Source organism: Anser anser, assembly GCF_964211835.1.
Source record: "Anser anser genome assembly, chromosome: 10".
In the NCBI taxonomy this organism is placed as follows: Eukaryota; Metazoa; Chordata; class Aves; order Anseriformes; family Anatidae; genus Anser; species Anser anser.
In genome coordinates, this window is record NC_139730.1 from 25,350,698 (window position 1) to 25,377,093 (window position 26,396).

Consider the following 26,396-nt stretch of genomic DNA (forward strand, 5'->3'; position numbering starts at 1 on the left):
ATTGGGGGGGACCCCCAAAATTGGTCGGGTCCCCCCAAATTAGGGGAGGAACCCCCAAAATTGGGTGGGTGAACCCCCAAATTGGGGGGAAGAAGACTTAAATGGAAGTGTGAAATTCCAGAATTGAATGTGGACCCCCCCCAGACCTGGGGAGGAATCCCCAAACTTGGGGGGGACCCCCAAATTTGGGGTTAAAGCCCCAGATCCTGGGGAGCTAAGCCCCAAATTAAGGGAAGGAACCTCAAACATGTGGTGAGAACCCCAACATTGGGGGAAAGAACCTTAATATTAGGGTGGCAGGCCAAGAAAGGATGGTGGGGGCCTCCAAAATTGTGGGGGGCTTCGAATTGGGGGGAATCCCCAAAATGGAGGGGGAACCCCAAAAGTGTGGGGGGGGGCGAAGCACCAAATTAGGGGAAGGAACCCCAAAATTGCGGGGAAGAACTCTGAAATGGAGAGCTGAAAACCCGAAATTGAGGGGAAACCCCCCAAAACGGCGGGAAAACCCTCCATAAACACGAAACCGGTAATGTAACAGAGCAAAAAATGGCGTCCTACGGCACGGTGCGAGGCTCAATTTTCTGGGGAGTGCTGGGAAATGTAGTTCTTGGCCACCGGGTTTCCGGGAGTCCATATTGTTTTCCCAGAGCATGCCGGGAGATGTAGTTCTCGGACACTGGGCTTCCGGGAGGCCATGTTGGTTTCCCATCTTTGCTAGACTCCGGGTGCTCTGGCTTCACAGAGAAACCCCCAAACTGAAAAATGTACCTGCTAATATATTGGGCTCTAAATGTAGCCCTGGGTTAATTGAATAACAATCCCTGGGTAAGATTGAAGTGCAGGAGGGGTTGGCTACGGTTTTAAGAGCCGGTTTGCAGAAAAGGGATTTCCCGTTAAGAAATGGCATATACTGATTGTTCTCTTCCTTGCTCTGCCAAGACCTGAAGCACATCTTGGAAGCCAGGCAGAATCCGTGGAGCCAATGGAGTTCTCAAGCTCGACTTCAGCTTCTTCCCAGCTAGAAGAAGCAAGGACACGCCGGCTGAGTTCCACAGGCAACGCGCCCGTATCTGTAGACGAGGATTTAGAGATGCTACTTTGGGAACTCTCAGACGGCATACTGGAAGCCGAGCTCGACTTGGACCCAGGGAAGGATGAGGATGACCTCCTCCTTGAGCTTTCCAAGATGATTGATGATTGAACTGCATAGTCCTATGGTATATTAAAAAAAAAAAAAAAAAAAAAAAAACCAAAAAAAAACCCAACTCTTCTTCTTGTTGGATACCCTGAGGTGATCCTTTTTCTAACTGAGGCTTTGCAATGAGACTTAAAGCACAGTTGGAACTGGTAGAAATTGGCAGGATTTGCACTCAGTTGTCCTAAGTTTCCCTGCTGGTCAGAGTTAAGGTCTCGTGCATGGTTCCGTAAGTAGAGGTGGCTACCTTTGATATCAAGAGGACAAAACACTTGTTTCTTTTGGCACAGAAAGATGTCCATCGGCATGCTGTGGTGGCTGTGAATTGACGTAGTGATGGAGCGATGCTCTGAAGGCTTAAACGGAAAGCTTCTTCCTTCCGCCCCCCCTTGGCACAGCTCGATGTTGGGCACATTGTGAAGCCTGGGTGTTCTGATTTCTCGGACAGTTGATACCCAAATCCCGGAGTTACTATGTCAACTCTTGACTTTTATTTGTGTATGCCATTGTTTTGACTGTAATCTTTTCAGATGATGAAGCTGTAAGGACGGGAGGGAGCAAAATAATTATTCTAGCGTTGTGGACCAAACATGCTGCCAGGAGTGGTGGTGGTGGGGTCAGCCCACCCGGCCTTACTTTCAATTATCAGGGATGATAAAATGGTGTGAAAAGCAGCAGCTCTGCGATACGGCTACGCTACCCCCACTCCCTTCTCTTGTGCTGTACCAAAGTTCCCCCAAGCTTTGGTTGGTGCTTTTTGCTGGTGACAGTAGGACTCCAGGGCGAGTAGTCGGGACTCTCCTGCAGTAACTGGGTCAATTAAGGGTTGGTTTAAGTGCCTCCTGGTTTTTAAAATTGCTCCCCTGAGCTGCTGGCTCTGCTGCCTGCTACAGCAAATGTTCGGGTGCCATCAGCGTCGCACTTGGGCGTGGGCACTGACCCTGCGGAGGAGAGCTGAGACTCGCGTGTATTGTGTACCCTGCCGCCAGTGATCGTTTTCCCCTAGCAGATCTATTTTGAATCATTTCCCTAAATTTTAGAGGAACTTTAGGCTCTTTGTGCTATGATTTGTGAAGCTGTAGGGGCCCTCAGGCATTTGCTGCTGGCAGAGGAAAACCGCGTGTCGAATTTGTTGTAAATACTTTCTGTTTGGACAACAACGCCTGTGTGTGTGTGTGTGTGTGTGTGTGTGTGTGCGTGCTTTGATGACCCCCTGCGACGCCCCAGCTCCGCGAGGGAAGCTTTGAAGCGGCTCTGGGAAAACCTCTGCGGAAGAAACCGCTGCTAGTGACTTGCGGAAAAGGGACTCCACAATCAGTGAGATTGTAAAGTAGGTATGTTTATTCAGCGCTGGGCAGCACGGGAGGTCGTGGGCATGAAGATTGATGACTCTTCCTCGTCACCGCTAGTTGACCTCTTGTCTTTGCACAGACTCAGTTGCTCCTTGGCTCTTGTCCATCTGCAGGACCAGTTTCTCCCAGTTTCTTAAGACAGGCTCACTCTCTTATTAGGAGACTGACCTTGGTAAGGGGCCCAAGGCTTCTTGCTTTAGTTAATTGGCACAATGCACCATAGTTAGCAAAGACGCTAAGTAGCATCCTAGTTTAACGCCGTCAGCGCTCTATCTCTACTTGATAAGATTCTCCTAACTCCCTCTCTCACTGGAGCCCACGCAGCCCTCCGTCCTGCCGAAGGACTTCACGGGGACTTCTGCCGGCTCCGGGTGCCCGCACACAGACAGAAATGGCTTTGAGAGAAAACAATCAGGAGGAGGAGAGCTCAGAGACTGCGGCCGGCTTCGGCCACCTTCCCCTCGCTTTCCCTCTCCGTGTTCAAACCGAGCACTGTTCTGCCGTCAACCTTCGCTGCCTCTGCCCGCGGCGCTGGGCTTTCGCGTGTGCCATTGCTCCTCTACATATTTTATCCTTCCTTTTGTAAGGAATGGTCCAGCAATTCGTGTCACTAAGGGATTTGAAGGGTTAACATCGAGGCCCGGGTCTAGGTGATAAGAGAACAAAGGGGTTTTTAGGGAAAAGTGCTGACTACTGCAGGGGATGTTGCTAGAGTTTCTGAAATCCGGCGCAGAGGCTCCCAAACGAGGAGGAAGGGGGAGCTGAAGGACAATTGAAGGACAAAAGCCTGGGAGGAAGACAACCAGCATTCAGCCCGAGCAAGCCCCGAGAGACCACCAGAGACTGGTACGCAGGCGCCCCTGGGAGGGGTTTCGGATTCCGGAAACCAATTCTAATAACCCTGCCTCTTCTCGAAGTAGTAATGAATATGTATTAGCCTGGGAGCATCAAAACCAGCCGCCTTACGTAACAGGTGTGCGTCCTGGGGGAGCAGAGACTCCCGGCGCACCCAGCGCTGCTTGCTTGCCTCTATTCGTTTAATAAATTGTAAACTTTGATTGTAATCCTATTTGGATTTATAACAGCCATTTATAACACTTTTTATATTTGTATTTTATTTAAGACTGTCTTGCCCCCCTCCCCCCCCAGCCTCGCTGCTCGCCAATAAAGCTGGCGCAGGGGCTCCTGCCTGCGACCATAGAGACGCGGTCCTCCCGGCCTGCTAGAGCGGCCCGCCACGCTCCTCCAGTATCCCAGCGTCCCTTGCGCGCTACCGCCCGGCCTCAGGGGCTTCCGGAGGTGGCCCAGCAGGGGCGGCGGGAGCAGCGAGGCGGCGGCAGCCATGGCGTACCGCGGGCAGGACCAGAAGGTGCAGACGGTGATGGTGCAGCCCATCGTAGCCTTCCTGCGGCCGGGGAGCGACGGGGGAGTGGGTGGGGGGCGGCCCGGGCCTCAGGGGTCTCGGCCCGGGCCTTGAGGCCTTGTCCCGGGGCCCTGGGGCCTCGTTGCAGGGTTTGAGGCCTTGTCTTGAGGCCTTGTCCCGGGCCTGGAGCTCTTGTCCCTGTGCTGAGCCCTTCACGCAGTGCCCCAGAACCTCATCTTCCGCTACCTGCAGAGCGTGAGTAGCGCGGGGAGAGGACGGGGAGGGGATGGGGATGGGGATTTGGGGGGGGTGGGGGGAGCAGGGAGGGTCCGGGGATCTCCCTCGCTGAGTTTTCAGCTCCCACCCGTTGCTCGGGGCAGGTTTGTGGGGAATGGAGAGCTGTGCGGCGTGCTGGTGGGTACAAGGAGCTGCTGCGCAGCCCGGCGTTTCCCCCTCGTGTTAACGGGAGTGGGATCGTGCAGCCAGGCGTGCAGGAGTGTTCCCTTGTGACTGGAAATGTGTCCTTCAGCAAACGTGTAGTATTCACCCAGTCATATAAGACTCTAAAATGTCAGACTGTTAATTGAAACTGCCCCTGAGAGTTGCTCCTTGGAGTGTTTGGGAGCTCTAGCGGCTATGGTTAGCGGGTATTTCTGAACACACGAGAGAGAACAAAACTGCTCGCGGTGTTTGTGTTCCAATTTACTCTCCTCCTTTGTTCTGCAGAGCTCGAGGATCCAGGTGTGGCTGAGCAAGTGAACGTGCGGATAGAAGGCTGCATCATCGTGAGTGTCAGCACGACCCCACGTTACATCGTTAGTTTGTTTTCCCTCATTCACAATCCTATTTTTTCTTGTCAAGAAAAACTAGCCCAAGGGAAAAAAGAAATCGTGCTTCTCTAACAATTAGTCTTCGTTGTCCAGCCTGGGTCAGCAAAGCTGACGATGGTTCGTGTTGTTGCTGAACTACTTGCCACTGTTGCCGATTTCTAGGGCTTTGACGAGTACGTGAATTTGGCGCTGGACGACGCAGAGGAGATTCACTCCTAGACAAAATCAAGGAAACAGCTGGGTGTGTCGTGCGTCTGTGCAACCCGAGTGACGCGTGGTCTGAAACCTGCCCGGGTAAGCCTTCTAGGTAGCAGCACTGAGACGTACCAACCGTGTGACGAGCCTTGCTGTTGAAGTTCAGTGAGCAATTCCTGGCTACATCTCTGTCCCTGATGATTTTTGAGCTGCTGATTTTGCTGAATGAAGGAGAATCTGTCCCTGCCTGAGACCAGTTCTGGTCTTTGAAACGTGTAATACCAGGCGGCCTGCACTCTGCGTGATGGGCAAAACCCTGCTCAACCACACGAAACACTTTCTGAAAACACGAGATTATTCTCAGGTTCTGGGCTCTCTCTAATCCCCTCTTTCCCTTCTCTGTGCTGCAGGCCGGATCGTGTTAAAAGGGGACAACATCACTCTTCTACAGAGCGTTTCTAAGTAGAATTTGCCATCCTTAGAACAAAGGTGGCTGCCGTGCTGCGGAGTGACTGAGTGCCAGGGGAACGCGGCCCGCTGGTAGATAGGAAGTTATTTGTAACTGGGGTTGCATGCTGAGGTCAAAAGTCTTTCCTTTGTGGGAGCGAGTTGTTTGTAGCTTGAAACAATACGTGATGTATTTCACAAATAACCATTTTTCACATTAACTGTAAATGTAAACCACAAATCTGCTTGTTTTCAGTCTCTTCCTTCTGTGAATGGAGAAGGAGGAGAAATATAGAAGCGTGGGCTTTTCTTTTTGCTGTGGATCTGATAAGTTTCGATAACGCTATGTGCTTTCTTGACCATTACATCTGCATTATGTGGCCAGGGTGGACTCGTTCAGGGCACGGAAGCCCCACACAGTCCTTGAGCTAGCAGGGTGCTAAGGAGGGTGTTGGAGATTTTGCATACAATTGCAGCCCTTTGTTGCTGCAGTGACAGGTTCCTCAGATTCTTTCTAAACAGGGTTTAGCTTGTTGAGAATCTTTTTGGGAGTGTTTATTGTGGATCAGTCAGTAAAAGTATCTTAGTGGGCCCGTGAGGGATTTGGGGCTGTGGTGCAGTAACCCAGTGTTTACAAGTGTTACTGTTATGCATGCTTGTCCAATAACGTCTCCAGATCAGAGAGTGTGAGCGGGCAACTGGTTTGGATTAAATCTGTCACTTCTTGCTGCTTTGGACAGAGCCTGTAGATTAAACCCTTGTGCTGTTCAATAAGCTGGGGTATCAGATGTGTCGGTTGGGTTTTTATCATTTGATTTATTTTTTTTTATCCGTTTGGAGATCTGTCTTTTCTATTTAAGTTTCCCCAAGAGAGCTGAGTTGCTTGATGCATCGACCAAAGAGAAGTTCCCCGGCTGACTTGGGACAGCCAGTCCCCTCGTTTTTCTGATCACAAAAAAAAAAGAAAAAAAAAAAGAAAAAGAAAAAAATCGAAGAAGAAAAATTTTGACTGTAACTGTAACTCAGAAACTAAGATTACCTAAATGGAGAGAAATGAATTTTGATGCACAGGCTGTGCTAGAAATCTGTTAATCAGCATTCAGTTTTTCAAAACTTCAATTTGTGTATCATCATCATGAAAATTAATAAATTCAAGGTGGGAGATCCTTTCCTGAAAGGGAAGGACAGAAATACGAGTCTTGCTGTGGGGCCTACCCAGCGCAGTTCTGCCATTCCGAGAAGTAATACGTCAGGAGTGTCACAGCAGACGTTCCCAGGAAGAAACCTTTGAGGGGCAGCATGACACACTTGATTGGCTAAAGCAGCTTCAGCTGGACAGCCTGCTGCCGGGATGGGTAATTCTAAGTTGTGTTCAAGTTGCTGAGTTCCTTTCAGCATGTAGTAAAGATGTAACGTGCCGATGTCGTTTGGGAACAGGAGGCATTACGTGTCACCAGCAGTGGGCACGTAGGGAACAAAACAGTATCTTACGAGGTCCTCCACATCTGCCTTTCATTTTGTCCTTGGTTTGCCAGCTGGAGCTTTCAGGAGGTGAGGAAGGAGGCTGTCCCAGTGAATAGTTCAGGTGTTGCAGGGTATTTGTGATGCAGTGCTTGTAAAATTTACCTGCCCGCATCTCCTGTTACAGGCAGCCCCCCGCGGGCCCTGTGAGATGGGGAGCTGCTGCCCGGGGTTAGGCCCAAGGTGCCCTGTCAGGCCCAGGGCCGCCCTTCCCCTTCCCCTCGCCCTGCCCTTCCCTCCCGCTCCTCAGCCCTTGCTCAGGCCTTTTGGGCCGTCTGGCCATCCGTCTGTCCATCCATCCGGCCGTCTGGCCGTCCATCTGGCCCTGTGTCCCTCCATCCCACCGCCCTGCCCCGTCCCTGCCGTCTCCCTAGGGAAGCAAAGAGTCCCTGGGCTGCCTTCAGGGGGGAGGTTCTGCTCAGGAAATTAAAGCTTCCCCCTTAACGGGCGCCTTGCGAGTTATTTTGAGTTCCAACCTTCTGCCTTCCTTTCGTAGCAGTGCCTCTGAGGGGTGCGCTGTAAGGTAGCCGTCATCTGGCGCGCTGCTCCTGCGTTTCCCAAAGGAACTGCCTTCGGGATCTGACTAACTCTGGATGCACGCGGTTGTCACCTTAATTTCTCCGTTAGTTTGCTGAAAACAACCCGCTTGGGTGACCTTTGTGTTTGTTTCTTCAAACTTGGATCGAGGAGGTCTCTGTTTCCTTATGTTGATGTTCACGACGAAAGTGCAGAAGGGATGCTTACTGTTGCCCGGGTCAGTCCTGTTGCCAGGATGGGAATGTTTAGCCTACCGGCCCTCTGGTGCTGTTAGGCTGCACTCGGAGTGTGAGCTCTGGGCCTTATTTGGAAAAGACTGCGTTATTTGAGTGTACAAACCCGAGATATTCTGCGGATAGGTGATTCTCAAACCACGTCAGAACCACCGCTGTGACGTGTGCTGGAGTCGGACGCGCGTTTGACTGATCAGGCGGAGCAGGTGAATTGAATTTGTTGCTGGATGGCGAGGTGTTCTGGGGGAAGAGCTAGTCTAAGGAAAACTTCCTCTTACTGCCCCTTCCCATCTCAAATGGCCACTGCCTGGGGAAATTGCTTCTTTATGACATTAACTACAACGTTACAGTGAGGATGAGGAATCATCATTACTCCCATAGTTATTTGCTGCCAGGCCGCAGCGTTGATTTCAGAGATTTAAAAAAAAAAAAAAAAACAGGAAAAAGAAAGGAAGTATGTATTCTTTCACATACTCTCTTTTCCCTGAGAGTAAATGTTGTAGCTTCAGCAGTACCCTTCCTCTGGAAACGATTCCCAGTGCCTGCTCAGACACTGGGGAGTAAAATGACAGAACAATGGAGGAGAGCCACCCGATATAAAGAAAGGAAAAAAGGGGTTATGGATGAAGGGAAAGCAACTACATAAAAAATTGGTGCTATCTAAAAATTGGTTAACGGTTTGGGACCTGCAGGTGCTGCCTACACGTGCGTGTGTTGCAGTCGTGCCTGTTACCATTGCGCAAAACGGAGAGAGCTTCTTTGTCGAATGCAGCATGTTAAAGAATGCGCCATTGCCTGGAAGAAATGCACGGCCTTCCCTCGTGTGGGACTTCTTCCCCATTGATCTGTGGTTTACCTGAAGGTTTACCATAACCTACATAAGTTTCAAAAGCAAGCAAGCAACCAACCAAAAAACAACACCAACATTAAAGAGTGGCAAGGCAGATGCTCATCTGGGGACTCTGACTCATCGGTGACATCACCAAGCAAAGCATTGTGAGCGCTTCGGGTCGGGGCTGCTGTGGCGAGCCTCGCAGCCGGGAGGGAGAGCGGGTACGGTTCGCCTCTGGCGGGTCTGTGTCAGCCCTCTGCCCTGGTGGCTTCATTAGCAGTGAGGGTTTGACTGCTGTGTTCCCAGCTTTCGCTTCTGCACCGACCGTGTGGCAGAGCCCGCAAGCTGCTTCCTCAGCTGGAAGAGGAAGAGGAGTGACCTCAACTGTGCCGAGGTAAAGCAGAACCGTTGAAAAGATTTGTCAAAGATGCGGCTGGTACCAGCGCAGCTGCTGCAGCTGCAGCAGGTCCTGGAGCATTGGAGAAGATAGAGAGGGGTTTCTTCGTGAAAAGAACGCTGTGAAAGTGTTTTCACGCCAGAAATTAGGAGAAGCGCCTCTGTTGTTTGGATATCCTCTATTGACCTGGCACACGGGCATTACAGCATACCTGGCACACTCTTTGTATTGTTTGTAAAAGAAAAAAAAAAAAAAGTGTTTTAGGGCAGGCCAAAAACCTGCCTTGGCACTTCCACATTGCAGCAGTGCTTGCAGGCCGTGCATCCTGGATGCCAGGCAAGGATCTAAATCCGATGGTGCTGTTGGTAACGTGAAGTTCAGGAAGCACTTCTGGGTTTTTCTGCTCTTCCATGTGAATTTTTGCCCTGTGAAGGTGGTGTACTGAGCTCTTTTCTTACCAACAAATAGGTTTAAAAGCAGTTACAGCAAGAATGAGCTGTGTTAGCAGGAGGCTGTTCTGTGCTTTGACCATGGGAAGATGAATGGTTTACCTATGCACCGTTAAATATAGTTTGACACCTAGCACACAACACTTGCAGCCTGTGGGGTGCTTTAACAAGCAGGTAAATCAGCGGAGACTGTTTTGCAGCAAGGCTGATGCTGGGTGATTAAAAAGCAGGGTCACAACAAGGATTTATGCTGTTCTTTCTTGCTTGTCATCCGACTGTCCGCTTACACTGTTCTTAAAATAAAAAACCACCAAAACGGGGTAAGCATCTTTAATACCTTTATTATAAATGGAAGGCACAAAACAGGCCAGCAACAGAGACTGTCCAAGAGAAAGACTTTGTGCTTTATAAACAAACAAGAAATTACCCTTAGGTAGGTGTGATAATCCTTCCCTAATGCATTTTTTGGAGTGCAAAAATATTTTGTTCCCTTCTTGTTCTTCTCTCCAGGACAAAGGCAGAATAGCCAACTGGAAAGTTAGACCAGGGAGGTCAGTTTGTTCCATACTGAGAAAGACAAGCCTGTAAAACAAACTAGGCAGGTTTTCTTTGGACTAGTTATCTTCCTTCAGCAAAGGCAAAGTTTATGACACTTGTTGGCATGTATTTCCAGACCCCCAGCTACCGTGACTGTAGTGCATCTGTAATTCTTTTGTACAAAAAGAGTTCAAAATCTCGTAACGCAAAAACTTTACTAGCACCCTGGAGAAAAAAGAAATCTAAAAATCTTGCCAACTTCTATTACAGACCTGCTGAGTGCACCAGAGTTACTCATTTTTATTCAGGCTTTCAGGGGCTAGTTCAGTTGGTTTCTGTTCAGCACTTGGATCGCCATATTGGCAGATGTCAGTTTAAAAAAAAAAAAAAAAGCTTTGGAGATCTTTTTTAAAATGAGACTGCTTTTTATGGCATTTAGGGCTGTGAGGTATCCTTGGTTTTTGCTTTCTTCCCATTCCTTAGACCAGATCCATTCATATCCTGAACAGCGTTCTGGGTCTGTTCAGGAAAATGGAAGGCAACAAGCAAAATGATGAGCTCCTTGGGCATTCAAAAGAGCTCAGTCTGGAAAAGATTTCAAGTCCAACTTCCATGCTAAGGAGCACCAGTAATTTTTAGAAGTAGATGCAGAGGAATCTGCATGGCACTAAGTGTGTTTCTGAAGGTGCTAAAGGTCAGAAGTGACGATTCCTCTCAATACTAAAGAAGAGAAGGAAACCTTGCACTTAACTACTGTTTTTATTCCCTTTGTCAAGCAGTCAAAACCAACAACTAATACGGGAACCCAACTTTTCCCCTCTTTACTTTAGATTTGGGAAAATTCCCTGCCAAAATAATACTTCCTGGAAAATTCACTAGTGTTTGTGTGAGTAAAAGGTTCCAACCTTTTATTATTAATTTGTAAGAACTATTTCATCCGCTTTTGTCCAGAAGAGTCAGAAATAATTTGCACAGAAATGTGCAGCATTTTAATGAAAGGCTTCAGAATCACTCTAATTTGAACTTTATCTGGTCTGGTTGCAGGTTTTATGACATTTAGTGTCTTAAAAAAAAAATCAAAATATCTGACTTCACATCAGAAAAAAAAAACCTGCTTGTGGCTAAATAAAATCTGTTGCAGCTCTGGTCATTGAAAAATCATTGGCTGTTAAATTGGACCTAAGTCATCTTTTCTAACCTTTCATGATCTTGCAGCAATGGATGATGATGGATATATGGATTAGGGAACAGCACGTGATGGCAAACCTGTGGTATTTGCTACAGCGCAGAAAGAAAACAAATTGCTTCCAAAAAATCAAACTAATTCAAAATTCTTGGTATCATGCAGCCATGCCACTGGCAAAGTGAGCATTGCCCTGCCTCTCAAAGCTTGCTGTATCCTTGATCTGCTGTCTTCCTGCTGTTAATTGATTGCAACTCTACGTGTCTGATCAGGGCTACGAGTTGTTCTCGATATGGATACCATACGACATATACTGTGCACGCTTGTGTGTATAGATATGTTTATCCTGTATGCATGTACATATTTGATCTGGATAGGCTGGAGCGATGGGCTGAGGTCAACTGTATGAAGATCAACAAGGCCAAGTGCCGGGTCCTGCACCTGGGGCGCAACAACCCCAAGCAGAGCTACAGGCTGGGAGATGAGTGGCTGGAAAGCTGCCTGGCCGAGAAGGACCTGGGAGTGTTGGTTGACAGTCGGCTGAATATGAGCCAGCAGTGTGCCCAGGTGGCCAAGAAGGCCAACAGCATCCTGGCCTGTATAAGAAGCAGTGTGGCCAGCAGGTCTAGGGAAGTGATTGTGCCCCTGTACTCGGCTCTGGTGAGGCCGCACCTTGAGTACTGTGTTCAGTTTTGGGCCCCTCGCTACAGGAAGGACATGGACGTGCTCGAGCGAGTCCAGAGAAGGGCGACCAAGCTGGTGAGGGGTCTGGAGAACAAGTCTTACGAGGAGCGGCTGAGGGAGCTGGGCTTGTTCAGCCTGGAGAAGAGGAGGCTCAGGGGCGACCTTATCGCTCTCTACAGTTACCTTAAAGGAGGCTGTAAAGAGGTGGGGGTTGGTCTGTTCTCCTACGTGCCTGGTGACAGGACGAGGGGGAATGGGCGAAAGTTGCGACAGGGGAGTTTTAGGTTGGCTGTTAGGAAGTACTTCTTTACCGAAAGGGTTATTAAGCATTGGAACGGGCTGCCCAGGGAGGTGGTGGAGTCACCATCCCTGGAGGTCTTTAAAAGACATTTAGATGTAGAGCTTAGCGATATGGTCTAGTGGAGTACTTAGTGTTAAGTCGGAGGTTGGACTCGATGATCTTGAGGTCTCTTCCAACCTAGAAATCCGTGATACTGTGTGATACATATGTATGCATATTTGTGTGCTGGCCCCCAGATCACTCATGGTATAAAGCATTGGCCTCGAAGGCATACTCATCAAAATATTTGGTAGATCCTCCATTTTTTTCTAGTTCCCTCAAAATGAGAGAGTTTTTACGCGCTCTCTGTGTCAAAAAGACAAAACTTCCGATTTCCACTGTCGCTCTCGCTAACTTTCTATCACTCACTCCTCGTGTGTGTGTGTCTAAACACATATGTGTGTATGCGTATGCACATTTGTGTATTTCTGTGCACTGGTGTGTTTTTTGCTGTACAGGTAATAAAGACGGGGAAAGGTTTTAGTGTTTTCTTAATAGGTGAAGAAATCTTGAAGACCAGAGATTGGAACATACTGAATTTTGAATTAAAAAAAAAAAAAAAAGTCAAATTTTCTGGCTGTGGAAGATGGAGCCTCATTTTTGCAGCCACTTTGAATCACGAGTTCATCTCTAAATGCACTGGTTTTTTTTGTTTTTGTTTTGTTTTGTGGTTTTTTTTTTTTTGGTTTTTATTTTTTGAAGAGCTAACTAACCCTGGCTGTCTCCAGTCTGAGAGAGTGTTCAGATGGACTTGCTTCCTCCATTAGTTATAAGCTGTTTAAAAGCACATCCTATGTTTGAATTGTGGATGAGAGGCTCCCTTGGCAAAGTGAGGAGGCAAATTCTTCCTACCCCTTTATCATTAATTCACGGATTCAATGTTGGTTCGGCCTCCAGGAGAAGTTAACTGGAAGTCTTTGAAGATCGATAACTTTGCTGAGGTTGTCCAGGTAGGTGAACTCGAAGACCCACAGTGACTGGAACGTGCTATTTAATGCGTCATACTGCGTTCTGTAGAAGTTACTCGTAGCCATAGTTGATCATTGCCTTGCATGTATGATCAGGTGGTTTTTGAAGAAGTGACTCCATTTTCAGGCTTCCGGATGTGCTCCAAGGCATATTATTGAGGACGTGGAAGAGAACACTTGCTGACAAAGCTCCTGGCAGCTTTACAGAACTTTAGTTTAATATTGTGTTAGTTCCCGTAACAGCTGATTTCAAGGCATTGCTCTCCTCAAGAGACTAATTTGATGAACAGAAGAAAGCTGGAAAAATGCTTGTTACTCATTATTTTTCACTTGTTGGTACTTTCTTTAGGGTTACTTTTAAAAAGAAGATTTCACTGATCACAAGCCAGTGGAAGACTTTCAGCCCAAGCAAGGGTGAAGACAGCTCTCTCCAAGAGCAGAGGAAGTCCCTGTGGAGAGAACCCGAGCTTGTTATCAGAACTTGTCGGCATGTCTAAACAAGGAGACGATTGCTACTTCTATTTCTATTCTACCTGTACCAAGGTATGGCTGGGTTTCTTTTGCTTTGCTTTGCTTTGTTTTTTTTTTGGTTTTTTTTTTGTTTTTTTTTCATTTTTTTCAGGAAGGGGTAGAGTAGGAGGAGGAGGCACACTGGTCTTTGGTTAACGTGATAACCAGATAGATTCTGAATTCAATTGTAGCAACCTGAAGCAGTAGCATGGACATTTTTGAGGCTGTACTATATTTTCCTTGTTGGTTTCCTTTTGGTTACAGGGAGACAACTGTTCCTTCCGCCACTGTGAAGCTGCTCTGGGGAACGAGACAGTCTGCACGCTGTGGCAGGAGGGTCGTTGTTTCAGGAATGTCTGCCGATTCAGACACATGGAAATCGATGTGAGTGCCTAAAGATGTGTTCTCAAAATAAATCAACAAAAGCATTTTTCAGTGCTGTAGGTGTGCTGATTGTGCTTTTGCAGGACAGAGTCCTTTGCTTTGGAATTACACTGGTTTCTGTTAGAAGGGGAGGGGGTGGGAGGAAGGAGAGGGAAATAAAATCAATGCCTTAGGTATGTCTTAGCAAGATTTTCTTTTATTAGACGCCGACAGTATTGTCTCAACAGATGCAGAATAACTGCTAACTAGACTGCTAAAACCTGCTGGAGCAGGGGGGTAATAAACAGGCTGTACTAGCCTCCTGAGAGCAGGCTTGATAATGATCTATCAGGTCTCTTGTGTCCCGGAGTCCTTCAGATAATGCTGTTCTAGCTGCCTGGGCTAGGAAGCAGTGGGGAAAGTTAAAGGTGCAGAAGAACGAAGTCTCCGAGAAGTAGTTCTGGATAGAGTTAACGTAGGCAATTTAAGATGTTCTTTTTCCCTCTGAATAATCCTAGTATAATCCTAGGTGTATTAGTTTAACCCACCCTAAACTGATGTCTGAGAGTGCCTGTCTTCTCAAACTGAATGATGACAAGGCTAAACGTGCATAGTGGTTACAGCTTCTGCAAACTTTGTGAATATGCCCGGAAATACTATACTTCCGTGATAAACTGACCTTTGGAATGATGTTTCAGCACTGTATTGTGACAGCCCTATCGCTGTCGTGACCTGGAACTGTGCATCTCTTTGCAAACCTTAGGTGCATGTTATCACGAGCTTGTCTTTCTTTCTGACTTCAGAAAAAGCGCGCTGAGATTCCCTGCTACTGGGAGAAGCAGCCAGTAGGCTGTCAGAAAGCCAACTGTGCTTTTCATCACGCAAAGGGACGTTACATCGATGGCGTCTTCTTACCACCAAGCAAGAGTGAGTTTAGGTCCTTTTTCTTTAAGTATTGAAGAATTAATTTTGCATATTACTTAGTGGGTGCCAATAGTGTAGGAGACATCAGGTAACCGTTCATTTGTGAGTGCAGGAAAAGGTCTGCAGTCCTAGGTGGTCAGCTAAACCGAGTGTACTGCTGCTGTACTGCTGGTATTTGTTTTCTGCTTTCATGCTCAGCTTCTCTCTGCTTTGTGTGATATTTGCCTTGCAGTTTGCTTTCTGTTGTTTCGTCTTCTGCTGGGTGGTAGGGAGATGTGTTGTTGTTTGAAGGCAAGTCATTGTTCACGGTGTAAACAGTGGCGGGATGGGCAAAAGGAGATGCTGCATTCATTGCCTGTGCAGGTTATCTGCCTTAGCTACCATCTTCGTGCATTGTGGTCAAAGTTTTAAACTGCCATATTACTGATGATCCTCCTCTTCCTCTAGCTACACTGCCAAGTCCGCCTGAGTCCGCGGACGATGATTTGAAAGTGGCTCAGATGTCACTGCAGCAAAACAAACTTTCTGTCCAGTCCAATCCCTCTCCATAGCTAAGGCGGGTGATGAAAGTGGAAAACTCGGAAAATGTCCCAAGCCCTACACACCCTCCAGTTGTAATCAATGCTGCAGATGATGATGAAGATGATGATGGTGAGCATGGTTTGGTTCTTGGAAGGAATTTGTGCTGTAAATGAATGTATAAATCACAGATGACCTGAGGTCTGACTAGCGATAGGGCAGGCAGTCCGCTCAGGTCACTGGTGGCTTTGTCTGGCAGTCAGTGGACAGAACCTGAAATGTTGGAGGAAAGCTTAGAACCACTCTTGGCTTTAGCTGGTCTGTTGTGTAAAGCTCTATGTGAAACTAGGAAGGAAATTCCTTTTTTTTTGTCTGAAGAGTAATATGTTGTGTAGTAGTTAAAGCTGCAGAGAGAATCTAGAGTCCTAGATGTTTTGTCCTAGGGTAGTCTACTTACGAGTTCATCAGGTCAGTGTAGCTGTATTAAAAAAAAAAAAAAAAACAAAAAAAAAAACAAACAAGTTTTTTATAGGAACCATGGACTGAAGTGTCATTGCATGAGCTACATAATCACGAACAATCTGGCCTATGCATAACTGAATAGATTCTTCCCCTTCAGACCAGCTTTCTGCGGAAGGAGAAGAAACTAAAACTCCCGTCCAGCAACCAGCTGAGGAAGGCCAAAATGGATTACGGATGATTTCCACTCGGAAAGCCAGTGCTACTACTGCTAAACAAGGTATTCCAGCACCTGTAGTAGGATAAATCGGAAGGAGAACTTGACAATTAACTCAAAAGCAATGTGGCGTAAAAACACAACAGAATGTAGGGGTGCTGAATGGACTCGGTTATTTCCATGATCTCATTTCTCCCTGATACCATCATGTGCCCATTGGGTCAGAAAGTTGAACTCCTTTTCTTTCCTTTTGGAGAACAAAACAGGGTCACAGCATGGAGTTTAAATGGCTGCACGTGCAGCCTGGCAACCACTGTTGAAAGCCATATCTAACGATAGAGGGATCTAATATCACGTAAATGGATTAAAATTAAAACTACAGTTTTTACCCTGAAGGGTGAAAGGAGGGGCAAAATGCCATTGATTCTATGGTTGTTTCACTTGTGAGGAGTGTTGACAGGCTTTATTCTAAATACTTCTGAAAGTTCCTGAGCACTAAGAAGCCTGAGGATCTGTGGTCCTCAGTGAGTGCCTCTAAGCCTTAGTCTCATTAACTGTTTTCTGTTTTCAGAGGACGGTCTGAATTTTGGAATAAAAACACTTGAAGAAATCAAATTGCAGAAAATGAAGGAAAAAACTAAGAGACACGGTGGTGAGTTAATATTCCCTGCTTCCTTACCCTGTTCACCTTCATCCTGTGTGATGATTTTTCTTTCAAAAAAAAACTCTTCCAGTAATACCGGGTAGCTGGCTATGCTTTGGTGAATCCAACTATTTTGCCAAAGAAGTGAAATTTGATTGGCTTCAGAATGGCAGGTGGTGGTGGCTGGGAGCTGCTTGAGGGATAGACTTCCATGTTTAGCTGGGGGCATCGAGCAACCTGATTCTCAGCCAGCTGGTATTCTAGATGGGAATTCCAAGGGCAACCAGAGGCAAATTAGTCACCTCTCTTATTTGCATGCTCTGGTCACTGTATGTTTGACAGTAATGAATAATTAAAGTTTTTTGTTCTTCGTGATAGTTTTTTCTGTTTGGTAAACTTCCTTATGTTTTGCTTGCTCTGAGCAGAAGGTCCTTCAAGATCTTCTCTTCCTCCCGTCGATTCTATGATTTTTCCTGCTCCGGAAAAGGAAAATGTCCGGACAGTGGTGAGAACTGTGACACTGTCTACAGAGGAAGGTAATAATTCATGCTTTTGTTTTGATTTCATTACTCCTAAACTGGAAGGTTAAGCAAGAAGGAAGGCAATTCACCCCTGTTAGCCTCCTGGTGCTGCCGCCTTCTGTTCAAAACATGCTTTTATGCTGAAAGTCCCTGGTTGTACTGGAAAGCTTTGGTGCTCAGGTTAAGTGCAGTAGCAGGAGAAAGAAAAAAATGTGTCAGTATGCAAATAGGGGGATAACTGAAAAACAGGAGAGTAACGAGAAGAAAGAGCTCTAGAGGACAGTGCTATGTAAGAAGCAATTTCTGAAGCTTTAAAGAGGCTGACAGTGGCACGTGTGGACAGTAGTGCGATAGGAGTCTGTGTATAAATTATATTGTTTAGAGTTGTGCAAATTCCTTTGAAAGGGAAAGAAGTGAAGAAGTACTTCTACTCATAGACATTCACCTTAGAAAGGAATATTTCTCAGCATTTGTACCTAATAATATTCTGCTTGCTTATGCAGCTCTGTTCTGCACAAAGTATAGCTGTCAAGCAGACTCAGATTCATTCTCGACTACATTCAGCTGGAATTTGAGGCAAACACTGAGACTATGGATACTTTTTCTAAGTTAATTATAGTTGAAATATGAGTTTGTGTGGTTTAGCTGTCAAAACAGTGCCTTGCTGGGTTTTTTTTTGGACATGGGCTAACAGTATACTATTTCTATTGGCTACTGGTTTCTATGAAATAGAAAAATTTTACTTTTGTTTTAGGGGAGGAACCTGTGGTTCGACTAGATCTTGCTGAGAAACAAGGAAAACGGAAAGCCTCCGTGGGTAAGAACTTTTTATGAGCTGTTATTTAGGTGCCGCCTTCTCTATATGACTGCATTGAAGAGTATTTTTGACGTATGAGAGGAAAATGCATTGCAGTGGAGATCTGTGTTGACTGCAGAAATGGCAAAAAAACCATTTAGCAGCTGAAAGGCAATTTTATGAAAATATGCTTGAAAAATAGAAGCTTGTGGTTGACTGTTCTCAAATCTTCCTGCAAAGAAATGTTCTTAAAATATTCCTTGTTTTCTCTGTCTGAAGCTGATGTAAGCGCCCTTCCCGTGAAGCGCAGCCTTGCTGAAAGGCTGGGGAAGAAGGTGGAGGTTCCGGGAAATGCTGACAAAGCACCAAAGAGAGGTACAGCTACTAAACAGGCATCTGGATGTGATTCACGGGTTTTGTATTTAGGCTTTCTGTTTGTCCTTTTCCTGCGATGTTTCTTTTTGCATGTTGGCTGAGGTCTTAATCACCGGGATTCAAAGTTACCTTTCCTGCCTTGTTTTTGAATGTGAACACAAAGTTGACGTTTATGCAGCCTCCCTAATTTGGTCTTTTTCTGTTTTGCAGTTCAAGTTCCCAAGTCTGTGAAGGAGAGGCTAGGATTACCTTCTCAACGGACTAGTACTGCGAAAGGTAACAACTGGCTATTAAATATACTTTCTCCTTCTTCCTTTCCGTGAACTTAGACCGTTTTCATACAGCCCTAAAAAGGAATTCAAATGAAAACAAAGAACTGGTTCCTCCTGCTCGAGTGCTGAAGCTCTTCTGACAGCCACTATCAGAAATCTGCCTCTAGGTGTGTGTTTATTTTCCGCTTGTGCCTTGTCAAGGTTTTAAGCTGCTTCTGTGAACCATCATATACAATTAGAATAGAGCCACTGCCGGGAGCAGGAATTTGAAATGCAGTCTGAAAAAGTAATCAAGTAAACTAGCATTTCTGTGTAGCAACTCTCTCTGGATAGGGCTGGTCTTCAAAATACAACAAGTGGCTCAGAGGAGGAGGAGAATGTTAGGCTATTGTCCTAAGATGCGTTATTGGGAACGCTCAGGCTTAGTTTTCCTTAGTACTGTGACAAATTTTGGAGACTTAAACTATTGTTGGACTCTCTTTAAATGTTGGTGCTTCTCATTTCTTGATGATGACAGGGAAGGCTGCTAAGCCAAAGGGAGAGATCCATGTGAAAACACTGGAGGAAATCCGTCGTGAGAGAGCTCTTCAGAGACGAGAATGTCAAGCCAAAGCCCAGGCTGAATGGCATGGTAAAACCAAAGATCCCAGCGCAGGGGCAAAAATTCAGGGTGAGCCCAAGAAGCATAGCGTGCTCACTCTTTCCGGGCCCAGCAAAGTGCAGTCGAAGGAGCCAGCAGGTAAAGCCAAGCCAGAAGGAGAAGTGCATGTTAAAACCCTGGAAGAAATAAAGCGCGAGAAAGCTCTGCGGATGCAGCAGAGTGGAGGAAATGTGCCAGCTCCCCCAGCACAACCTGGACCTGCCCCAGCCGGGCAGAAATCGTTATGGAACACAAAGCTATCAGGTAATAAGATGCTTTAATACCTGCCCCGGTGAGGTGCTTCCCATATTGAGCAAGTTCCGTTTGCTCAGGATCTGCTTTGCTTTTTCCTTCAATGCAGAGGATAAAAGAGTTTAAGGCTACAAAGTTCAAAGGCAAAGAAGGGCCAGAACATGCAACCATGTCTGTTTTCATTAATTACGTGATGGTATTCTGTATTTCCCACTAGAAAATTAACACATTGAGGGGCTTTTTAGTCTAATTTTGGTATTCTGTTTTTTTCTGCCATCTGTTTATGGTATGAAGTCCTCCCTGCGTTGAGTTCAAGTTCACCTTCCTCTTTGGCATGTGTTGCTTAACTTGACACGTGTATGTGTTTGTAAAGCATGCATCAGCGTCTTAATGTGGGGGGCCAGTTTCTGTCAAAAATGACAGAGGATCAAAGGCCTCGTTGTTAAGATTATATCAACTTTGTAAAATGAGATTGTGTGAGGGAGATAAGGAGGGCTTAAAGGCTGCATGCACTGCACATTGTAGCCTTTCTCTCTGTCTCATGGGACACGAGGAAATAAACACACAAAGAAAACAAGTACCCAGCTTTCTTTCGTTTCTTCTCCTGCCAGCCAGATGTTAGGTCAGGAATGGGAGACTAGAATATGACTCTACAAATTTGGATTTTGTAGAACAACTTAATAGATTTTGTGGGACATCACTGCAGGGGAGAGGAAGCTGGTACAACAGTTGCATACACTCTCTTGTCTTACTATACCTGCTGCTTTTCCTTTCCTAGAGGGAGCAAGACTTTAAATACAAAAGCTGTCAACATTTGTGAATCTTACTAGACTTCATACAACGTCTTAGAGTATTGCTTGCACTTGGGATCGCTCTGTGTCTGAGTTTCCCTCGTCCTGGATTATGATTTACTGTAGCTATTCAGTTCCTTTGTTCCTTTGTATGGATTGTTGGTAGACGGAGTTTACTATGTGGAAGATATTGCTGAGAATCCAGGCAATGGCAGTGTAATTCTGCTGGCCAAATACAGTTAACTGTGTAGACGGGCCGTGGAAATGAGGAAGAGAACGTGGATTTTTCATGAGGCAGAGCAAGACTGTATCAGTTCTCTCTTCCTTTTACTCTAGCCAACTTTAACATGTTTGCGAAGCCTTGGGATGGGAAAGTCGCTTCCCCCAAGAAGAAGGCACTGAAACGTAAGGCACCTGGCAGTTTTCCCTCTGCTGTAGCAGCTGTGAAGCCACGGACTGCCTCTGACGCTGACACAATGGGACCTCCAGCCAAAAAAGCAGCTATGGTAAGGACAGGGGCTAATGCAGAAATGGATCCCTTGTAAAATTTACACCCTCCTCTAGGAGAAAAGATGGAAAACTCAAAAGTTCTACAGGCTTTCTGTTTCCTTTTAAATCCAGTAGCTGCCTACAGAATTCTTGTAGTACCCTTCCATATTTATTAGATTAATGGCACTATTTACTTAGTCCTCTGTGATTCTGTGATTTCTCTGGTGTGGAGGATTTTGTCCATTAATGCTGTGTTCTTAAAAGACACAAGATCATTAGTAACCTCCAAGTGAATATTAACTTTCTTCAGGAGCACCTTGGTTTTGTATTTTGGCTAAGGCTCCGCAGTGCCAGAGGAGAAGCAGCATGGAGGAAAAAGCTAGTAAGGAATCTTTTACCCATGAGTCCTAAATACTGTTTTCCTGCTTTCTAGGCTGTTCCAGCCACGCTGGAGCACGTCCCAGCCACCAGACTTGAAGAAAATCCCCAAAACAGGTGATGACCACAACTTGTTCTTCTTCTCAATCGGTGTATATCCCCAGTGAAACATAAGTTCTGTCACAGGTGGGGAAAAAAGGAGGGTTCTGAGATAATTAAAGCCCAAATCCATCAGAGGAATAAGTCACGTGAAATGACTTTCTAGCAGCTAGCAGGAATGCTTAATTAGACTTACTTTCTTTAAATGCTGCAAGTCGGTACAGCTTTCCAGTGACTTCTTGCTCTGTCTGAATACCTAAATGAGGATGAGGTGAAGTTCTCCTACTTCCTCGTGAGGTGATAAATGATGAGTAGTGTCCTCGGCCTTTTGGTCCTCAAGAATGCCACCCGAACAAACATACAAGGTGACAAGAGTGCAGGGAGAGCAGAGGGAAGTGATGGCTGCAGATCAGCTTCCTGTAGTGGGGAGCAAACTCTGCTGAGTGTGCCGTGGGAAAAATGACTAACTTAGTAAACAGATATTTGCAGATGGAGACTTCTTAACATTTTTACAGGAAAATTAAGCAAGGTGGCAAAGTGCCTCTTGCTACAAAAATTGAACCATCTTTGCTAGACTCCAGGTGCTCTGGCTTCACAGAGAAACCCCCAAACTGAAAAATGTACCTGCTAATATATTGGGCTCTAAATGTAGCCCTGGGTTAATTGAATAACAATCCCTGGGTAAGATTGAAGTGCAGGAGGGGTTGGCTACGGTTTTAAGAGCCGGTTTGCAGAAAAGGGATTTCCCGTTAAGAAATGGCATATACTGATTGTTCTCTTCCTTGCTCTGCCAAGATCTGAAGCACATCTTGGAAGCCAGGCAGAATCCGTGGAGCCAATGGAGTTCTCAAGCTCGACTTCAGCTTCTTCCCAGCTAGAAGAAGCAAGGACACGCCGGCTGAGTTCCACAGGCAACGCGCCCGTATCTGTAGACGAGGATTTAGAGATGCTACTTTGGGAACTCTCAGACGGCATACTGGAAGCCGAGCTCGACTTGGACCCAGGGAAGGATGAGGATGACCTCCTCCTTGAGCTTTCCAAGATGATTGATGATTGAACTGCATAGTCCTATGGTATATTAAAAAAAAAAAAGAAAAAAAAGAAAAAAAAAAAAGAAAACAACTCTTCTTCTTGTTGGATACCCTGAGGTGATCCTTTTTCTAACTGAGGCTTTGCAATGAGACTTAAAGCACAGTTGGAACTGGTAGAAATTGGCAGGATCTGCACTCAGTTGTCCTAAGTTTCCCTGCTGGTCAGAGTTAAGGTCTTGTGCATGGTTCCGTAACTATAGGTGGCTACCTTTGATATCAAGAGGACAAAGCACTTGTTTCTTTTGGCACAGAAAGATGTCCATCGGCACGCTGTGGTGGCTGTGAATTGACGTAGTGATGGAGCGATGCTCTGAAGGCTTAAACGGAAAGCTTCTTCCTTCCGCCCCCCCTTGGCACAGCTCGATGTTGGGCACATTGTGAAGCCTGGGTGTTCTGATTTCTCGGACAGTTGATACCCAAATCCCGGAGTTACTATGTCAACTCTTGACTTTTATTTGTGTATGCCATTGTTTTGACTGTAATCTTTTCAGATGATGAAGCTGTAGGGGCGGGAGGGAGCAAAATAATTATTCTAGCGTTGTGGACCAAACATGCTGCCAGGAGTGGTGGTGGTGGGGTCAGCCCACCCGGCCTTACTTTCAATTATCAGGGATGATAAAATGGTGTGAAAAGCAGCAGCTCTGCGATACGGCTACGCTACCCCCACTCCCTTCTCTTGTGCTGTACCAAAGTTCCCCCAAGCTTTGGTTGGTGCTTTTTGCTGGTGACAGTAGGACTCCAGGGCGAGTAGTCGGGACTCTCCTGCAGTAACTGGGTCAATTAAGGGTTGGTTTAAGTGCCTCCTGGTTTTTAAAATTGCTCCCCTGAGCTGCTGGCTCTGCTGCCTGCTACAGCAAATGTTCGGGTGCCATCAGCGTCGCACTTGGGCGTGGGCACTGACCCTGCGGAGGAGAGCTGAGACTCGCGTGTATTGTGTACCCTGCCGCCAGTGATCGTTTTCCCCTAGCAGATCTATTTTGAATCATTTCCCTAAATTTTAGAGGAACTTTAGGCTCTTTGTGCTATGATTTGTGAAGCTGTAGGGGCCCTCAGGCATTTGCTGCTGGCAGAGGAAAACCGCGTGTCGAATTTGTTGTAAATACTTTCTGTTTGGACAACAACGCCTGTGTGTGTGTGTGTGTGTGTGTGTGTGTGTGTGTGTGTGCGCGTGCTTTGACGACCCCCTGTGACGCCCCAGCTCCGCGAGGGAAGCTTTGAAGCGGCTCTGGGAAAACCTCTGTGGAAGAAACCGCTGCTAGTGACTTGCGGAAAAGGGACTCCACAATCAGTGAGATTGTAAAGTAGGTATGTTTATTCAGCGCTGGGCAGCACGGGAGGTAGTGGGCATGAAGATTGATGACTCTTCCTCGTCACCGCTAGTTGACCTCTTGTCTTTGCACAGACTCAGTTGCTCCTTGGCTCTTGTCCATCTGCAGGACCAGTTTCTCCCAGTTTCTTAAGACAGGCTCACTCTCTTATCAGGAGACTGACCTTGGTAAGGGGCCCAAGGCTTCTTGCTTTAGTTAATTGGCACAATGCACCATAGTTAGCAAAGACGCTAAGTAGCATCCTAGTTTAACGCTGTCAGCGCTCTATCTCTACTTGATAAGATTCTCCTAACTCCCTCTCTCACTGGAGCCCACGCAGCCCTCCGTCCTGCCGAAGGACTTCACGGGGACTTCTGCCGGCTCCGGGTGCCCGCACACAGACAGAAATGGCTTTGAGAGAAAACAATCAGGAGGAGGAGAGCTCAGAGACTGCGGCCGGCTTCGGCCACCTTCCCCTCGCTTTCCCTCTCCGTGTTCAAACCGAGCACTGTTCTGCCGTCAACCTTCGCTGCCTCTGCCCGCGGCGCTGGGCTTTCGCGTGTGCCATTGCTCCTCTACGTATTTTATCCTTCCTTTTGTAAGGAATGGTCCAGCAATTCGTGTCACTAAGGGATTTGAAGGGTTAACATCGAGGCCCGGGTCTAGGTGATAAGAGAACAAAGGGGTTTTTAGGGAAAAGTGCTGACTACTGCAGGGGATGTTGCTAGAGTTTCTGAAATCCGGCGCAGAGGCTCCCAAACGAGGAGGAAGGGGGAGCTGAAGGACAATTGAAGGACAAAAGCCTGGGAGGAAGACAACCAGCATTCAGCCCGAGCAAGCCCCGAGAGACCACCAGAGACTGGTACGCAGGCGCCCCTGGGAGGGGTTTTGGATTCCGGAAACCAATTCTAATAACCCTGCCTCTTCTCGAAGTAGTAATGAATATGTATTAGCCTGGGAGCATCAAAACCAGCCGCCTTACGTAACAGGTGTGCGTCCTGGGGGAGCAGAGACTCCCGGCGCACCCAGCGCTGCTTGCTTGCCTCTATTCGTTTAATAAATTGTAAACTTTGATTGTAATCCTATTTGGATTTATAACAGCCATTTATAACACTTTTTATATTTGTATTTTATTTAAGGCTGTCTTGCCCCCCTCCCCCCCCAGCCTCGCTGCTCGCCAATAAAGCTGGCGCAGGGGCTAAGGGATTTGAAGGGCCTGCTTGTACACCTAAGGGATTTGAGGGCCTGCTTGTACACCTTTGGGGACTGCCTCTTTTGGGGGGGGGTGGGGGGGTGTTAGGAGCTGCTTGTGTACTTTTTTAGGCATTCCTCTGAGAGGGGGTTGGGAGCTTCGTGTATACTGGGGGGGGAGGGCCTCCCTCGAGGTGGAAGCGGGGGGGGTTGGAGCGTTTCTACACTGTAGGGGCCTGCCTGTACACTTTTGGGGCCTGCCTTGGAGGGGTTGGGAACTGCTTGTACACCTTTGGGGCCTGCGTCTGCGCGGGGCGGGGCGGGGGGGGGGGGTTGGAGCTGCTTTTAACCTTTCGGGCTTGCATCTGGAGGGGGTTGGGGCCTGCCTTTGGGGGGGTGGTTGTGAGCTGCTTGTATACTGTAGGGGCCTGCTTGTACACCTTTGGGGCCTGCGTCTGGGGGGGGGTGGGAGCTGCTTGTACACTGTTAGGGCCTGCCTTGGGGGAGGGGTTGGGGCATGTGCCTTGGGGGCATGGGGTTGGGAGCTGCTTCTACGCTGTAGGGGTCTGGGTCTTGGGGGGTTGGGGCTGTTTGTACACCTTTGGGGCGTGCCTCTGGGGAGGATGGGGAGTTGCTTGTACACCTTTGGGGCCTGTGTCTGGGGGGGGGTTGGGGCCTGTGCCGGGGGGGTTGGGAGCTGCTTGTACGCTCTAGGGTCCTCTGGCAGGCTTTGGGGCCTCCCTTTGAGGGGGGCAGTTGGGAGCTGGTTGTACACCTTTGGGGCCTGAGTCTGGGGTGTGGGGGCTGGGGCTGAGGCCTGGGGCCTGGGGCATGCATCTGGGTGGTGGTGGTGGGGGGTCCAGTTCATGGGGGGGGTGGGTTGGGAGCTGCTTGTGGACAGTTGGGGTCTGCATCCGGGTGTGGCTGGGGCCTGCTTGTAGACTTCTGCAGCCTGTGTCTGGTGTTTGGGGGCTTTTCTGTAGTGTTTGGGGATTGCATTTTGGCTTTGGGATGTGTCTAGAGCTTCTGGGGCCTAGCTGTAGTGCTTGGGGCCTGCGTCTGGGGCTTTTCTGTAGCATTTTGGTAGCGTGTTTGTGATTTGGGGTCTGTATCCAGGGTTTTGCCTTTTTTGTAGTTTTCAGCTTTGTGTCTGTTTCTTTGTTGGTTGCCTGGGGTTTGGGGTTTGGATCATTAGTCAGTGTCATTAGCGTCGGGGGGTTGATATGAAGGGTTAGGGTTGTGGTTAGAGTTGTTAGGGTTAAAGAGAATAAGGATTTTAGGGTAAGGGGATCAAGGTTGTGGGAATAAAAATGTTTTTGCACAGAGTTACATCGTTTAGAGGGAAGGAAGGTGGTATTGATATATGCTTGCAGTGATAAGAAAGCTTAACAGACAACCTTGTAAAATGCAGACAACCAGAATCCTTAGAGCAATTGGGTGGAAATCACGGTGTAAGAAACATTACCACCTCAAAGAGGAAAACAGTCAAGAAAAAA

At 47.2% G+C, this 26,396-nt stretch overlaps 2 protein-coding genes and 1 pseudogene across 10 annotated transcripts in view; all 3 read left to right on the plus strand.

Annotated features, from left to right (window-relative positions):
* LOC310904789 (ubiquitin carboxyl-terminal hydrolase 42-like) overlaps window positions 1-26,396 on the plus strand; it is a 251,468-nt pseudogene that overhangs the window by 156,256 nt on the left and 68,816 nt on the right. The window lies entirely within an intron of this gene.
* On the plus strand, window positions 385-16,340 carry LOC310904716 (zinc finger CCCH domain-containing protein 11A-like). 8 transcript variants are annotated; one of them, XM_083849836.1, is made up of 7 exons: window positions 385-3,916; window positions 4,637-4,725; window positions 4,903-5,034; window positions 13,413-13,606; window positions 13,838-13,957; window positions 14,740-14,863; window positions 15,308-16,340. In XM_083849836.1, exons 4-7 carry the CDS (start codon window positions 13,553-13,555, stop codon window positions 15,409-15,411), a joined length of 402 nt encoding a protein of 133 aa, XP_083705962.1. In that variant the 5' UTR covers window positions 385-3,916; window positions 4,637-4,725; window positions 4,903-5,034; window positions 13,413-13,552; the 3' UTR covers window positions 15,412-16,340. The 8 variants fall into 8 exon arrangements, with proteins under 8 accessions (XP_083705962.1, XP_083705961.1, XP_083705966.1 ...); XM_083849835.1 differs by having other exon boundaries at window positions 4,637-4,695; XM_083849839.1 differs by having other exon boundaries at window positions 3,913-3,925.
* On the plus strand, window positions 17,989-24,589 carry LOC310905244 (zinc finger CCCH domain-containing protein 11A-like). Its single transcript, XM_083851271.1, has 7 exons — window positions 17,989-18,036; window positions 18,295-18,390; window positions 18,601-18,666; window positions 19,180-19,566; window positions 20,682-20,851; window positions 21,268-21,329; window positions 22,107-24,589. The coding sequence occupies exons 4-7, from the start codon at window positions 19,473-19,475 to the stop codon at window positions 22,366-22,368; spliced, it is 588 nt and encodes a 195-aa protein (XP_083707397.1). The 5' UTR covers window positions 17,989-18,036; window positions 18,295-18,390; window positions 18,601-18,666; window positions 19,180-19,472; the 3' UTR covers window positions 22,369-24,589.